Below are 17,038 nucleotides of genomic sequence, written 5' to 3'. Positions count from 1 at the left end.
TGACTGGAGAAGGAGACTTGGCAGCTACTTCTAGTTATTCAGTGCAGAAATCTATCATCAGGGTAATAGATGTTTAGATTAAGACAGTTTATGCAGTCCAGCCCTGTCAAACATATGCTTTTACCCTGTTTAATGAGATAGAGGGGTTGCAATTGCAATGTGTGAGTTGTCTGGAACAGACAAGTAAGACAAGTCTTCAGAGCCATCTCCACATAAGCATCCATCTCAGCTGCCAGTAAAGATCCTGCAGTCACTGCTCAACTATATATCCCAGCAAAGAAATCAACAGTTTGTTGCTGTGTTTGGAATAATAAGCATATCCATCTTGTAGCTGAGTTTGTTCGGCAGCCTCACGTGCATTAGGAAAGCTGGAACGGGACGCTGGCAGCTTTTGGCCAGCTTGTCAAGCAGCTGCGTATCATCTGCCAAACTGGCTATGTTAAGCAAATGGTTTTAAATCTCCAGCAGGTAGATTTGCAAATTCTGCAGCTACTTCTGTCTCATTACCTGCTGAGAATTGTGAAGATGAGACAAGCAGTCAGCTGACATGTTTTTAGTTCCCAGATGGTATTTCATGTCATGCATACATGGCAGTTATCTCACTGGGTGTTGGTCAGGCCTCATGGCCAGTCATCTGAATCCTCTCTGCATTTTCAAAGGACTCCAGTTTGTGTGCAGTCTGAGTTCGCAGGTCACAAATGGGCTTTTCCATGTTTTCTGTAATCCATATGCTTCCTTTTCCAGGCCAGGATGTTTTCTCCCATTTTACACAAGCGTTCCAGAAGCAAAGACAATGTCCTTCCCAGAGCTGCCCTGCAGCTGCCCTGCAGCTCTGGGGACATACGGCTCTGGGCGTCAGGTGCCACTTGTCACAGATGTTAGTAACACGAGGTAAAAGCATGTAAAGTGCTGGGCTCTCTAAGGCTGAATCTTCTACTTCTCCAGAAGTGGCCAAAGCAACCTCTATCTGAAATATGCTAGATATTAAAAAAAACAATGGTACTAATCTTTCATTAAATGAAACATAATTAGGAATAAACATTGCACTATGATGAAGAAGAGATTTTCTGAAGAGAGAAAATGCTGCTTGCAGTTATTTCAGAGCTGGGACTTTTGTAACTTAGAGTCCAAGTGAGGTGTCAGTCCCCCTGGAGAATTTTTATGACCAAGAAAAGGTAACTCCGCCTATCAGCCAGTGCTTCATTCTCCTGATTGTCAGATTTAATGTGAATCTTTCTTCATTTTAAGCTTACCTCTCCCAGCAGTACCCATCCATGGGCATGATGGATACTGCCAGAAGTGGTAAGGTTAAAATGAAGCATTTCATCATTCTCCTTTTCAGACTTTCCTTCTTGCAAACCAACCCCACTTCATTCAGGGCACCAACTTTCCTTAACCTCTGCCTTTCCTCTCTGCTGGGCTCTCTCCTGTTGGTCCCCCTCTTTCTTCTCCAGTGCTACTCTGTACATGAAGTCTTCCCTACAGTCAGTAGTGCAACACCTCCCACGTCAGAGTCTCTACAGCTTCTTATTCATTCCACATCGTATTTTTGTGTTCTCCCCAACACTGTGCTATTTGACTGTCTACAGTTACCCATCCCCTTTGCTGCAAAGCTGCAGTTGATTATTCTTCAGTACGTGTAATACCTTCCTTTCATCCTCAGCGAGCCCTACATATTTTTTCCAGATGTATCTTTGCCAAGACCATTCTGAATGCTGACTTTGTCCTCCAGCACTTGCTGTCTCTCCCAGCTTGCCATCGCCTGGAGATTTAGTAAGTGTGCTCTTCCCTGTGGGAGCCAAGAAGGGAGTGAGGCTGTCCAAGGCACCGGAGCACGAAGGGACCAGAGAAAGTGAAGTAAAACACCAAGAGGGTTTTCCTCTCGTGCTTCATGCTCTGGGTCTTTGGTGAGCGGCACATCGTGAGGCCAGGCAGCATTCACTCCCCCACTGGCAAGCGCATTTCCAGGTCCCTCGCTGTGCGCTCTGTTGAGCAATGCCTTGCTGAGCCCAGCTCCAGCAGGCCAGGCTTTTAACGCAGGAGGTCCTGGGCCAGCCTAAAGTGATTTTCGAGGCAAGTTAGGCGGCACGAAAGTATGCACTCCTGAACGTGCCTGCCTTCCCAGGAGCTGGCAGAGCTGTCTCTAACCTCATGCTCTAAGCTGTGGCCACTGGTTTCAGGAGGTGATTAAGTGTTAGAAAAAAAATTCCCCTTTGCAGCTTAAATGTATTGTCTCTCAATGTAATTGAGTCTCCCTCCTTGCTCCTCTTTATTACAAGACGATGGATAAGGATTGGATTTACTCTTCTAAACGCAGTCATTACTTTGTAAACCTTGTCATGTCGCTCTTTATTTGTCTCTTGCTGACAATGGGAACTGAGCTTTCACTTCTTTTTCTTGCAGAAATTTTTCTGTGCTTCTAGTTGTTTTTGTCACCTGTGTCTGCGCTCCTCAATTTCTGCTGTGGGTTTTGCAGTGGGATGTTCAGAAAGAGTTTCAGGCCAGGGATGACCTTTACATTTCAATATTATTAATCATCTGTCCTGTTCCACAGGTGACATTTGTGTTGCTCCAGGGAGCAAAGGTTTCCACTGAGCAGTGAACAAGAGCTCTCCTGTGCATTTTACAGAGGAGCCACAGTTACTACAGAAATATGGCTGAGGAGCCTAAGCTAGTTCCTCACCGGCAAATGACCACCTATTTGTCAGTCTTATTTAACCAGTTTCAAGGTCCAAATAGATGTTGTTCTTGAAACCTGTTGCGGGTGGAGGAAGCCACTGCTGACTGTGAGAGCACAGCATGAGTTGCCTATGGTACAGTATTGCTGGGGGTTAGCCCCGGTAGGCAGCTCAGCCCCACACAGCCGCTCGCTCACTCCACCCAGCGGGATGGGGGAGAGAACTGGAAGGGTAAAAGTGAGAAAACTCATGGGTTGAGATAAAGACAGTTTAAACAGTAAAGCAAAGTAGAACAAGGAATTCATTCACTACTTCCCATTGGCAGGCAGGTGTTCAGCCATCTCCAGGAAAGCAGGGCTCCATCACACTTAATAGTGACTAGGGAAGACAAATGCCACCACTCCGAATGTCCCCTCTTTCTCCTTCTTCCCCCAGCTTTTAGTGCTGAGCATGATGTTATATGGTACGGAATATCCCTTTGGTCAGTTGGGGTCAGCTGTCTCAGCTGCGTCCCCTCCCAATCTCTTGTGCACCCCCAGCCTCCTCGCTGGTGGGGTGGGGTGGGAAACAGAAAAGGCCTTGAGGCTGTGCGAGCGCTGCTCAGCAATAGCTGAAACATCCCTGTGTTATCAACACTGTTGTGCTCACAGATCCAAAACACAGCACCATACAAGCTGCTATGAAGAAAATTAACTCTACCCCAGCCAAAACCAGTACAAATATTTATGCAGAACTGAGTAAAACTTGATACTGTTCAGCTTAGACCTCTGAGATGAAACAGGCCAGAAGTGCCATTGCTGTGCTTTTGTTGAAGAATTTTCACCAGAAAGTGGGTATCTCTAGGTTTGCTTTATTAACAACTGAGAGTTGGGCCATCACCTCAGTGAGTGGCAACTAAGTGTTACAATTGTCACCTTATATATGTTTCTATAACAATTACATGATTATCAAAGTGCACCTAAGGTTTCCACTGTGTTCTCAATGCTTCATTCTTCTGGTCAGCAGAAAGTTCTTTATTTTCCATTGGTAAACCGGTTCTTTGCGTTCCGTTTCAGTTCTTGTTTATTGACCATGTAGACCACTTCAACCACTGGTCCGATGCAAGATCATAAAAGTCATTTATTTCCCTTCTATGTCTAATTTCACAATGCTCTTTTAAAACTGTCTTTAAGAATCTGACCTCTTAACTTATATTATGAATGCTTACCTTACCCTTATTCTCATCATCAGTTAAAATGTCTTAATCAGCTGTTCAATTATTCATCTTTTTTTACTACATCTATCTTTATCTACTGATTAGCTCAGCTGGTGATTAATCCAGTCATGGGATAGGGCTACACAGGGACAAACTGAGCAGTGTAGCATGGACTTAGATTAATATAAAACACCTGTAGTTATACAATTCATGTAATTTATCTTTTCTAAATTACCCTATAAAATAACTATTCTTAAATGCACAATAATATTCAAGGCCTCGATTAACTATTTGCTAACACTTTTGTATCATTATCTCATATTTATTTGCATTACCACGGTGCATCCCCACCACTTGCATTTGACTTAGCTGGTTCTTCTAGAGGGTCACCCTAGCTGGCTCCAAAAACTTGAGGAGCCAGAGGAGCCGGCATCCCTTTGGTAGTCTTTCCATGGGCTAATCATTTCCAACAGGAGCTGACAACACAGTGAACAACAGCAACAGTGTGCCACAAGGGCACAAATAGGCCTTAATTGCCCTGAGCAGCCTCCCTGGGGACCCCCCACCCCACCAGCACTCTCCGCCCAGGTGGAGGCACAGGAGCTACTATTCAGCCAAGGCTTGACCCTGTTAGAGGCTGAAATACGTAGTATGAAATTGTACTCATGTCACAGAATAACTGAGGCTGGCAGAGACCTCAGGAGGTGTCTAGTCTGATCCCAAGCAGGAATTCGGACCAGGTTTTGTCTACTCTGGTCTTGAAAACCTCCAAGAACTGGACAGCACAACCTCTCCGGACAGTCTGTTGCACTGCCTGGATGTCTCAACCCCTCAACTTATGCCTGTTGCTACTTGTCCTCCCACCCCACACTGTGAGAAGCCTGTCTCCTTGATGACCCCTCGTAGGCACTGGAGGGGCTGTTAGGTGGCCCTGAAGGCATCCCTCCTCCAGGCTGAACCAGACCAGTTGCCCCTGCATCTCCCCATGGGGCAAGTGCTCCAGTCCTCACCACCTTGGAGGTCCTCCATGAGCTCCCTCCAGTTTGTCCATGCCCATCCTGTATTGAGTGGCCCAAAACTGGACACTCTATCCTAGATGTGGTCTAACAATTGCCAAATAACTCATCACTTCTCTCTATCTACCAGCCAAACTTCTGTCAATACAGCCCAAATGGGGAAATTATCAGTCAAAAACCCCTAAAAAAAATCCCACGTTTCTCAGCATTTGTTTTTAAAGATAGAGGAGTTCCCAAATCCAGTTCACCTGTGGCTGTGCCAGCGTAACTGAGACAGTACCATACCATGGTACTAGGACTGTGTAGCCAAGGAGGGAAAGGAGTGATAACAAAGGGCTTGAGGAAGCCAATGCTGTGGGACACTGTGTTGAGGAATCTCAACCTGGTATGTATCCCCAGAGCCTGGCTTTTACTATGCTCTTTTCTTCCCAAGGAAGTAACTGCTTAGTACTTTAAGTTTTCCGCACATAAACGTCTCCACCTAGCAAAACACATCACCCCACTCCATACACTGCAAGCACAATTGGCTGCACCATAGGTTTAAATGCATGATTTCAGTAAAAAGGCCAGATGTTCAGAATATCTCCCTTCAGAATGACTTATTCGTGCTTCATGATAGCCAGTAAGGCAAAGCTGAAAAAAATACATCATCTGATCAAATAGTGCCCGTGTGTTACCACCATACTTGTTCCACTTCTTTCAAAGTGCTTTGGATTCATCAATTACCATACTCAACCCCTTAGTTATTCAAAATAAGAACTAAACCATTAAAATATCCATGACAATTTTAATATCTTATCATGCTGTTTGGGATGCATACTCTGAAATGCTGGCAAAATATATTATCTATCCAAAAGGGCAAGCTTATCATTCATGACCCTATTAAAGATGTTCTAAATATAAAATGCACTGTTGGATTTGAAAATTATAGATATTCAGATGATTGATTTCCTTTGAATACAGTTAGAACAAGGCAATGATACACTACAACCCACTGAAATCTAGTACCTGCTTCAATAAAAAAGGACAAGAAGAATTAGTGATTGCAAGTTTATTACATGGAACAGCAAATTCCAGACAACTGAGTCACATAATAGACAATCAATGCAATGGGAAGTCTCTTTTCTTTGTATAAACCAAGTCATCAAGCTGGTAAATTGACCCATGAACTTCATATTCCATGGTACTCTGAAACAAATTAACACAATATTTTATGTTGAGATGTTGATCTGAATATGACTTTGTATTCAGTTATGTACGTCTGGTCCTTCCCAAAGTTAGAAACAAAATAGCTTCAAATTCTAGCACCAGAAGATTAAGATGGATGAGAGTTTGGAAATTTGGAGAAGTGCCCAGGTCTGTTATTTGCACTCAAACATAAATCCTCCCTCCTCACACAGGTCTCTTTCCACCATGTCCTAACTCCACTGTCCTTCTTTCAGTGTGTGGAGGCATGGTGTGCATCTTGCAGCCGGGTTGGCTGTGGCTAAAATTTACTGCTCTATGTAAGGCGAGGGCATCATTATAGAGTAGCGGCTTCTACACTAGCCATTTAATGAGATCTGTTCCGCTAACACCAGAGTACTTCACAGGGAGTACTGTGAAGCAAGTTTACTGTAACTGTTTTTGAACTGTTTTGCCCAAAAGCTATAGGGACTTTCTCTCTCTGTTTGGCTTATCTTAGTGGTTGTCAGCTCATGCTTCCAGTTTTTCTAAACAGCTCTGGGCAGCACTACCTGTCCCTACAGGTTTCATAGCTATGAAACATTTCCCACACACATGTGTACCTAACAACACAAGAACAGCTGCACTGGCTCAAAGCAGAAATCCATTAGCTCCTCATCTTCCTTTCATCCATGAGAAGCAATGGACACCCAGGGTAGTGCCTAAGACCAGAGCAAACAAGTAACGATACTGCTTTACAACACTCTCCCAAGTCTTTGGTTCCTTTCTTTCTCAAACGGTTTAATCCTGGATATACAGCAAAGGTATTCTTTGCTTGAGTTTAATTTGCAGTTTTAGTTTCCTATCCTTCTGTCCTGTCCCAAAAAAAACCCCAACCCTTTCAGTCAACAGCTAAAAGCAATTCTTATGTTGCAAACAGAAAATGATGATCTTTTATTGTGGGGTAAAAGACTGGAAAAGGAGAGATGAAGGAGGAGACACATGTACATTGACTGTCTTGTCCATTTCCTATTAAAGCTCACTAAGACCTTTAATAGAGACTTTCAAAGATGCATATGCAAGTGCTAGGTGACATTATTAGATCTCACTGTCTTCCTTCCTTACATCCCCACCCCTCCTCTTTCTAGTTAATGTTTACCCCAAAACAGGTCCTAATTCTGATGTGAGGATGACTCCCACCTGCATGTAGAGATCTGTATTAGTAGGATTAGGTGACTGAAGGTCTCTTGGAACAGAGAGGAATCTAGCTTTTATGTTCCAAGTACAATTTACACCCTGTTTTTAAACTTTAAAATTTCTGTACCATTTCTATCATTTTGCAGAGGATGAAAACTCCTCCTTACTGAACCTTAAAGAGAGAAGAAAACAATCCTTTTGTCAAGAGCATACACTGTAAGTCTCTGAGCATGAAAAAATGCATTTCTGCCCAGACACCTCCTGGTGACCATATGAAACATCCACGTGGGTATCCAGGTTTGTACTAGGTTTGTAATACTTCTTGGTAACTCCTCCTGTCACAAGGATCATCATTATTGATAAAAACAGAACAAATTTCTTGTCACTTTTGGATGCCTACTTACCACTGCCTTCGATAGTTCTTCCATTTCGAGGCTGAAAAATATAATAATTAGATGGTTGTGCAGAAGTATTAGATGCCAGATTTATAAGCACACCAAAATACATCTCCCGTCATGCAGACAGAGTACATAAGAAGGCTACAGTAAGATTTTCTTTAAAGGGACAACACATCAAATACTAGGGGATCCATGCAGGGTGGGTTTTGCCTTTGAGAAATATTCATTCAGCCTCTGTCCAAACAGCTAAACAGTCTGGCTTTAATTATGCTCATTAAGGGTCTTGATCCCAATTCATTGGGGTACTATGTAGATGCCTAAGAAAGAGCATATAAATACCAGCACTGAAAGTACCTGGCTGGACACGCCTGAAGTGAGCTAAAATGTAAATGACAGCTGAACTGGCACTCCGGTTACTTGCTACGACCTACTTTATAACTTTTTTTTTTAATGTGTTGAACATATTCTGCATTAGATCATGCAAGCCTGCATTAGATTCAGCAAGCCAATGGGTGAAAAACATGAGAAAAATGATGATGTCCAGAATTTTGCTTTGGCTTTTCACCCTGTTATGCAGTGTGCCATCACGTACTGGCCAGACCTTTCAGACCAAGCGGACATTCAGCTCACGCACATGTTTTATCTGGTGAATTTAGTATCATTGCACCTTGGCAGTCTCAGAGATACACACCACGTACTGCTTCTGTCTTCAGATGATTTCGCTCAAGATAAAAACATTTACAGATTCACCTCTTCGAATAAAAAAGTGTTTAATCCATTACTACCCCAGATCTCATTACTTTGTCATCTTTTAGTTGAACTAGAGCTTTTTAAGCAAATGGCTCCCTAAGCTTTCAAGCAAGGGATATTTAGCCTCTACTGAAAATAAATGCAGCGAGAATTTGTGAAGGGAAAGAGCTGCTTGTCTATGGCTATATAACATTGTCTGGGATTCAGAATTTTTAAAAAGTAAGAGATTCAGATACCCTGAAAAGGAAAAAAGGCCGTCCCAGAGTCCCATGACTATCCTGTAAAATAAAACACAAACAATAACAAAATACTTTAAACTCAGTTCCATAGATCTGTTGACAAGTTTTGGTGTCATTCCATCAGAGTATCAATAAATTCAGGGCCTTTTTCAGCAGCATGCAAACAAGACATTGATAGTCCCCAATGCCCATTCATCTGGAATGCTGCTTAAAAATTAATACCCAAAGGGTACTGTCAAGAACTATCCATTCTGTCTAGTGTAAACATATTAAATTACCATAATTAAAGATTCGCAGGCTTTAGAAAATGTATAAAAGCTTTACACATGGTGGATTGCTTTGCAGAAGCAGGGTCAGCACAGTTCACTTCCCAACCACTGAAAAAAACCAAGCTGACTTTAAAAAAAAAGCAGCAAAAGGAACAGGGAAAGGGCTGTACTTCCCTGTCCAGTGCTACTTGCTTGTCTTCCCATTTACATACCTTCTTTGTAAACTTTGCAGCAGCAATCTGTGATTCCTGCAAGCGGACAGTGTAAGTTAATCAAGATGCTGTCGTTTCTTTGGTTTGTTACAGTAATCCTCCATCACTGATGGTGTTGCTCCACTCCCCGTGAGAAGGGGGAGAATATTACACATATCATAGATACAAGAACAGCAGCAAACGGATCTTTTTAAAGATTGACTTTAATCCTGCCTTAACCAATGTTACCCCACTCATTACCATCATTCAACATGCTTCCCTCGCTGTACAGCAAAGCACAGCCGTGCTCTGGCAGGGGAAGCAGAGCTCCACCTGGAGCGAACGCAGCAGCTCCATTCCTCAGGCGTGAATTATACTGACAGTTCTTACCTTGTTAAAATGTGCCTGCTCTCCACCTTTCAGACTGCCCTTGGTTTTAACCCAGGCATGATTGCTGTTTTTAAGCCTTCCCCTGCACCCTTTATTCTTCAGGAAATTGCTCATTTTTCTACTCAGCCTTACATTAAGGAACAGAAACTTCCCCATGACTTCACGGGAGCAGACTGAGCTCGGAGTCTAACAAAGTCGTGAACCTGCAGTCTGGTACATCTAGCTTGGGAGCCCTCCTGCCCGCACGATCCCGGCTAGGGATAGCTCTGAGTGCTGCAGCTGCGGTTACATCAGTGAACTGGTTTAGTTACCTGGGGTGGGCTTGAAAAACCAGCACATATAATGAGCAAGGATGTGAAGAGAGGGGAGGAGAACACAGGGAAAGCATGTGGATGGGAAACTGGAGTGGAAGAATTTAAAAAGACAAAATATACACAGCAGAAGGAGGGAATCAGGATTCATGGTATGAGATGAGGATTTCCTCTTGTTAAACTGCTCTTGGTTCAAGCCCCAAGGCAATGATCTATGGAGCAACTGACATCAACTTACAGGGCTATGAAATACTATGGAAGAAAAAAGTGCTTGCTCAGTCAAGGTGCTTTAAAGGATACAAAGGAGGAGGCTACAACAAAGAGATATTGTGAACACTAGTTTTGTTCCAAGACGATTATTGCATACCAAAGACAGACTGACTCATGACAGCCTGCAGTTTCAAATATCCTAGCTAATTTATAACAGATGAGAGTTTACTATGTGGAAGAAACATGGTAAAAACTGAGCTTCTAGGTAGTGTGTTGGCTTGACTTTAGGATAGAAATTTCAAGCTCTCACGGAGGCGATTGCAATGTGGTTGGGTTTAGATATTTAGTTCTTTTTGATTCCTTTGAAAGTGACATCTGCAAAATTTACCCAAAGATTAGACATTGAAACTAAATAGTCTGTTAGCTCTCCCAAAAGTTCCCCAGATGGAGTTCAAGTCCCATTAATGCTAAAATTGCTACCTACTTTGCCTTTCATAGTGCTGAGGCATCAATCCTTCTCTTGAAACACTGTCTACCTTCTCTACATAATCTATAACTCTGACTGAATCAAATTTTTTTTTTTTAAATCCACACACATACGGGGTCATGCAGAAAGTTGAAGTCCAGCTGAAGTCAGTAGGATTTTGTAACTGTTTCATTGGGTGCACTACATGTGCAAACTCATGTTTGCAGTGTCTTCTCAAGATTCTTCATGGGCTGAGAAAGTACAACTTCATGTTATAAGAGATTTTACCAGCTGGGTAAAAATTTGTACTTTTTGCATAGCTCTTTTTTCCATATCTCACATGTAGATTTGACCTACCACTTAATCAGACCAAACCGAGAAATCACATTGCAGATACGTAGCCGATATTAGTCATATCTCTTGAAAGGATATTGTATGAGATCCAGCTCCCAATCTTGAGGATGCATAACAGAGTGAATTTTTTGCAAAGTTAGCAACTGAAATAGTAACCAGGAATAGGGCTCCATTCAAAGTTACCTGATGACTCTGGATGTCCCCTCATTAACTAAGCTGCAGAAGTGTAAGAGTCAATACTGAACTCAAAACATTTATTAGACATTTAAAACTGAAATGTTTGAATTTTTTATACAATCAACTTCTGTAGAGTTTTATGGCTGCTTTAGGAAAGCATGCTTAGAGTTATAATAAGCTAAAGACACTGGAAAGAAGAGATATTGAAATACATGCCAAAATACCTTCTATTATTGTCTTGAAGGCTCTACTCATGATTTGAAAAAACAGAGGACTCAAATTCCAGAAGTAAATTGGCCTTCTTAACACACCCAGGGGCTGAGTGAACTTTATGGGAAAGGCTCTTAATAAACTGCTGATAATAAAAAAGTGATATAAAGCAGAACTGACATTGAGCTAGGTCCTAGTATGACTACACCAATGAAGAAGAGCTATACTCAATAACTCCTCAACTTAATCTTTTGGATCTGACTCAGAAATACAAAAAACCCAAGCTCAAGTAGGGTATTAAAAATCAGTAAAGCAACTCATATGCCTCCATGTTCAGCATAAGCTTAAGTATGCTGTTGATCCAAAGTTGCATATATTTTTAGCATATGTAACCCTGTATTATTCAAAAGTGAGGGTCAGGTCGGAATACTGACCCCAGCTGTAAGTGGATGTTTGGTTCTTGAGCTCTGAATTGATAAAAAAACAACAATTTGATATATAATTTAATGGAGTTAAGAATTACACGCAAACTACTAAGGGAAAGAAAAAATCTTTTATATACTCTCCTAAACCATGATGATATTAGATTATACATTCTTGTTTCGAGAGAAATGTCAAGAATTTGGTTTTGGAGGGGTTACTTTTTAAGTTTAAGGAGGGAGGGGATGCTTTGAAGTAAAAGAAGCAATTACACCTTACCTCATTTGTATGCATGCTGTTGAATATGGAATAACAAAGATCCAAAACAGTGCTGGAGATCTGCAAAACCAAACAGTACTTTAATACATTTAGCGAGAGGATGTGGTGTACGTGGTTTGACAGAGAATGGGCTTGATTCTGATCCCAGCACAATGTAAATTGAACACAGTTCCACTAAAACCACTCAGAGCTGGGCAAGACTTACTGAAGCTATTATGAGCTGAAAAATTAGTATTTTGTATGAGGAGAATACACATGATACTACTAATGACTACAATATAGTCTTGTGCTATGGAGAGACCTATATCAGCCTCTTATATTTAAAATACATTTTCCTATGCTATGTGTTCTACAAATAGGTTTGGGCTTTGGTGTATTTAATCTACACTCAATTTCATCTACAAGCATTTCAGTCAATCAGTACTATAATCTTTAACCATATACTGAAATACACTGTCCCGTACTCACTGTCACAGGACAAGGATTTGCTGATGCGTGCAGTCAGATTAGACAAGAAATAACTACAGCTCCAAAGGAAGCAAAGTAAGATATCTGAACAACTGGCTCTGGGAACAATTTTCCACCAGTCTTGGTTACAAAACTGAAAGATTTCCAAAAGAAAAAAAATCGGCACAAAAATGCTGAAAATTTCCAGGTAATTGTTGATCCTACAAAGACTTTTCTCTCCCCTTTGAAAATGAAAATGACCCTTGGGCTCGGTATCAGATGCAGCGGGGCTGGTCTTTCAAAATTACTCAAGCACTCTAAAGCGTTTGCAAGCGCTGGGCTACAGACACCACAGCTGCGATCGCTCCCTTCTCCTCTGAGCACCATCCACCCACCACTGCAGAGCCGGGACCAGGCAGGACCCTGCCTGTAACTCCCACAGCACCGACCGGCGCCTCTTGCTTCAGTGCTACCTACCACTGCGGCGGCAAGAAAAGCACATTCTTTTCTTCCTCTAGGTCTGAGCGGGCTCTGCAGAGAGGAGAGCGCATACACCAGCAAACTTGCTCTGCTCTCCAGAGCTGCTGGCTCTCTGGAGGAGGCTCTGCCACCTGCAGCCACTGATGCCGAGGGTTACACGGGACCGTTAGTATGTCTGAAAGAGCCGCAGCAGATCAGACAGATTAGCAAAGTCAGTTTACCTGGGGTTGATTAGACAGCTCCATCCACTGACTGAAACACAGTGCCAGTTGCTTTAAAAAAAGTAAAGATTAGACATTAACAGTGGGGCTTTCATACCTTGGGACCTGCGTTTCAGCTCAGGGAGTCAGGACTGGCTGGTCATTAGCCCACCTGGCTTTCGCTGACCCAGGTACCCTACTCCGCACACAGCATCGCACCCCTGCCCATCCCTGTCCCACCTGCCCCCCCGGGCAGCCAAGGGGTTCAGCCTCCCTGCTCTCCCCGCCGCCCACCCCAGGCACCGTGCCGCACCCACCCCAGGGGTTTCACACCCCATTTCCAGTCCGTGGCCCACTTCCTCCCGCATTTCCCTGCCGCGGGCGAGCCTCGCTCCCCACCTCCCTCGCCCAGCCCGGGCTGGACCGGCTCAGCCCCCCACCTCCAGGGCGCGTCGCTTTCAGGGGGCTGGCGGGGAAGGCACGGCGGACGTACCTGGCTTTTGGGCAGCTCGGCGCCGTCCCGGTAGCTGGAGAAAGGCTGGGGGAACCCTGCGGGGACACGGCGGGACAGGGCTGTGCGGAGATGCCGCGGAGCCCAGCCCCGACGGCCCCCCTCGATGGGAGACGACCCTTCCCAAAGTTTGGGGGTTCGCTTGGGGCTCGTTTGTGGGGGTCCCCCCCCCTTTCCCCGTGCTGGGGGCGGGACGTACCTGAGCCCCGCGGGAGGGCGCAGAGGCAGCAGGCGGCCAGCAGCCAGGGCAGGGCGGGCGGGGGCATGGCGGGGCGGCGGCGGGCGGGCAGGCGGGAGCGCCGCCTTGACCGGGCCGCCTTTATGGGGCCGCGCCGAGCCCGGGCCGCCGCCGAGCCAATGGGCGCCGGGGCGGCCCCGCTGCCGCTGCCGCTGCCGCTGCCGCTGGCGGGCGCGCCGGCCCCCGCCGCCGCCCCCCGCCGTGACCGAGGAACCCCCGGCGGCGGGAGGGCCCGCGGGGAGGCTGCCGGGTCCTGCGTTAGGCACCCCGTCCGAGCTGGTTGTCATGAAGAGGTGACAGAAAGGACGGAGGGAGGGAGGGAGGGAAGGGAGGGAGGGAAGGAGAGGCTGTGCAAGGAGAAGCGACGGAGGTGCTGGGATTTTCATTCTGAACAGAAAAATTCAGGTTTGCAGAGCAGGGCTTACTGAGTCTTTGGAAAATATTTCTCCTCGTGGCAGCTTGGGAAATAAAGTTTGCCTTCTAATTAGAAGGGATGTGAACTTTCATCGCGAACAAGTCCCAGCCCATCTTATTATATTTACCTTCATGTGAAATAAGGAAAGCCATCCACCTCCCATTTCATTTCATAGCAGGTATGGCTGTAGACAAGACATAGATCTGCTCATAACGGAAAGGTGATTCCCTGGTTTTCCTCATCTAATCATTGGGTTTGACTTTGGAAAATGCTTCCCGGTTTCCTCCGTGCTAGTTCTAAGGGCAGTGCTTGCTAATCAGATCTGAGAGAGAGAAAGGCAGAGTCCTCTCAACCTCTTTTTTATAGACTTTGGGCCTGCTGAAGCAAATACATATCCAGTTGTCCAACTTCTCACATATGTAGTAGAGATGTTTGGGAGGCAATGGCTGCGTGTGGGATAGAAGACATAAAAAGCTGCAGAAGGTAGTATCGGCACAGCAGCCCACCTCATCTCGTAATGTCCCTCGGTGGCTGTGCCGCGCACTAAAAGGATGACGGCAGGACTGTTCCTGGTGGGAGCATCTCAGAGCAGTCAGAGAGGAGACGCACCTGCTTTCCAGCGGAGAAGAAAAGGGGAATCAGACTTCACGTGACTTCGTCAGCTCCACAGCCGTGTGTCCTGAGTACGTGAAGAGGCGCGGGAGCAGCCGAGTGACCCCAGCACCATTAGTTCACCCTTTGTTCCTTCCCCTGGGAGAGGCGGCCGGCTTTGCCTCGTCACGGCCCTTTGGGTGCAATAATCTGAGCAGGGAGCTGTCGGGAGAGGTCAGACCTTGCCGTAGCAGGCATTCAGCTGTCAGCTCCTCACCCCTCTTGACTGGAAATGGGAGTTTCAAGACAGGATCGTATTCAAAGAGACTATTCCCTCTGACTGTAGAATTTTTACCCTTTGTGGGAGCTAAAGCAGATCGCAGTGAGTTTTGTGATGATGGTTTCTCATAGCAAATCCTCCCAGGCTTTGCGTAACGAGGAGATGCAGGGTGCCAAGAAGCCCATACCCCTTCTCTGCAGTGACCCTGTTTTCTGTCCAAGCCCGTGCAATCCTGGAGTGAAGAGACTCCCTGTGTTTGTTAAATTTTCTCAGAAAAGGGAGGATGGCATTTTATTTTTGATGGCAGCAAGCAGCAGGTTCCTGCTTGGTATACTGTAATTTATGCCAATGTAGTCACAGAAATGTGAAAACAGAGCCCCACTAGTGTGAGCTGGGCCCATCAGAAGTACACAGGTAATGACACTCTGAAGGATTACACAATTTCGTATTAACTGTCTTCCTTCTGTGTTTTGACACTTACTTTAACTAAACCAAAAATTATTGTTTGTCAACATCGTTTCTGTTACTATGCTTATCACAGATTTTGCACCCAAATCACTCCCACGCTACAGAAACATGGGATCTTAGAGAGCCATTCTAGATTCAGTGTTTGTTACTATCTTTTTGCATACGAGCATATTAGATACTAGTACTTTTAAATACTATTTGCTACGTTTTAGAGTTGAATACTATTAAATGGCTACCAAGTTGCTAGTGATTATTCACTGTAATGGGATGTGGTTCTCCAGCTTTCCCTGGCTGGTAAGGAAGGCAGAGTCTGCTGCTTTCTTCCTCAGGCTACTCATTATCTGCCTAAAATCCCACTTCTGTCCCACACAGCCTCTTAAATAATAGCCCTTTTCAAAGTATTTACCTATCTCTCAGTTTAGGAGCGTGAATTTTTTGCAATAGCATAGGGAAAGGGGCATGTGATCATGCTGGATGGGTAAAACCTACCCCTTATGAAGTAAAATAGTGGATGCTGCCTGAACCTTTCCTTCCTCCTTCTCATGCCCAACGCAGGATCTGCTGCTTTACTGCACCCTTTCCCAGTGAGTACCCTAAGTGTACCCCGTGCTCTCCTTCAGCAAATTTTGCCTCCATGTTGGTCCCGTGAAGCCCGTGGAGTTATTAATTTGCTTCAAGTGAGGCTTATACTTAAAGATGAGATAAAAATTTAGTCATACAAGTTCCATTAAAAAATATCAGTACAACTTATTACCAAACTGAAAATAGTATTTTATCAGTGACCATGCAGTATGAGGGAAGAATGGGGAAAAGTGTTTAGAAGTAAAATTTCAAATAGCTGAAATGTGTCATATTATGAACACATTCTCCTTCCTTAAATCAGAACTTTCTTCTGCTGCTGTACTTTTCATTTCACAGGTGTTAGCTAAAGTGCAGCTCCGCCAATGGATATATCAGCACCAAGCCACATTAATGAGCCGTATTTTTACTGCACAAATGAAATTCCTCCTTTAAGGTCCTGCACACAGAGAGAGAAATAAGTTAAGAGTTTCAGTGCCCACAGTTATTCACAAATGAGTTAAAAATGAAGCTTTGGTGGGGGGTCAACGAGAAACAAGAGAATTTTTTATGGTGAGTCAGGAGGCTTGGCATATATTTAGCAACAGCAATATTATGGCACCCATAATTTTAGATTAAAACATGCTGTGATTGATAAATAAAGAATAAGAAGAAAATTTGGCTTCAACAGGCATAAGGGTGAAGGGCTGGCTTCCTTTTTGTAAATGATCTCTGCAATGAAATCAGCGGGTAATCGCAGACAGCGAGGACAGAGTCGGCAAAACGTCAGCACCGTGCAGTCCCTGAGTGTATCCCAGTGGCTGCTTCTGCTCCCGCGTACCTCTCACCCTCTGCAGCTCAGCAGTGCACGGTATGAAGCCTTATCCTGCTCTGAGGGCTTTCTATACCTAACCCACGATCCGTTTGGAAAGATGA

The 17,038-nt window shown here is 44.5% G+C and overlaps 1 protein-coding gene across 1 annotated transcript; it reads right to left on the bottom strand.

Annotated features, from left to right (window-relative positions):
- Positions 1–5,984: 5,984 nt before the first annotated feature.
- Positions 5,985–13,830, bottom strand: NMS (neuromedin S). Its single transcript, XM_087758834.1, has 8 exons — positions 13,752–13,830; positions 13,535–13,590; positions 13,063–13,113; positions 11,915–11,974; positions 9,119–9,154; positions 8,635–8,676; positions 7,655–7,685; positions 5,985–6,077 (listed from the first exon to the last, which is right to left on the bottom strand). Exons 1-8 carry the CDS (start codon positions 13,816–13,818, stop codon positions 6,061–6,063), a joined length of 360 nt encoding a protein of 119 aa, XP_087614960.1. The 5' UTR covers positions 13,819–13,830; the 3' UTR covers positions 5,985–6,060.
- Between the last annotated feature and the right edge of the window lie 3,208 nt (positions 13,831–17,038).

This window comes from Nipponia nippon, unplaced genomic scaffold (assembly GCF_047370975.1).
Source record: "Nipponia nippon isolate SJK-2023a ecotype South Korea unplaced genomic scaffold, ASM4737097v1 scaffold_2, whole genome shotgun sequence".
NCBI lineage: Eukaryota > Metazoa > Chordata > Aves > Pelecaniformes > Threskiornithidae > Nipponia > Nipponia nippon.
This window is presented reverse-complemented; position numbering and strand designations above follow the sequence as displayed.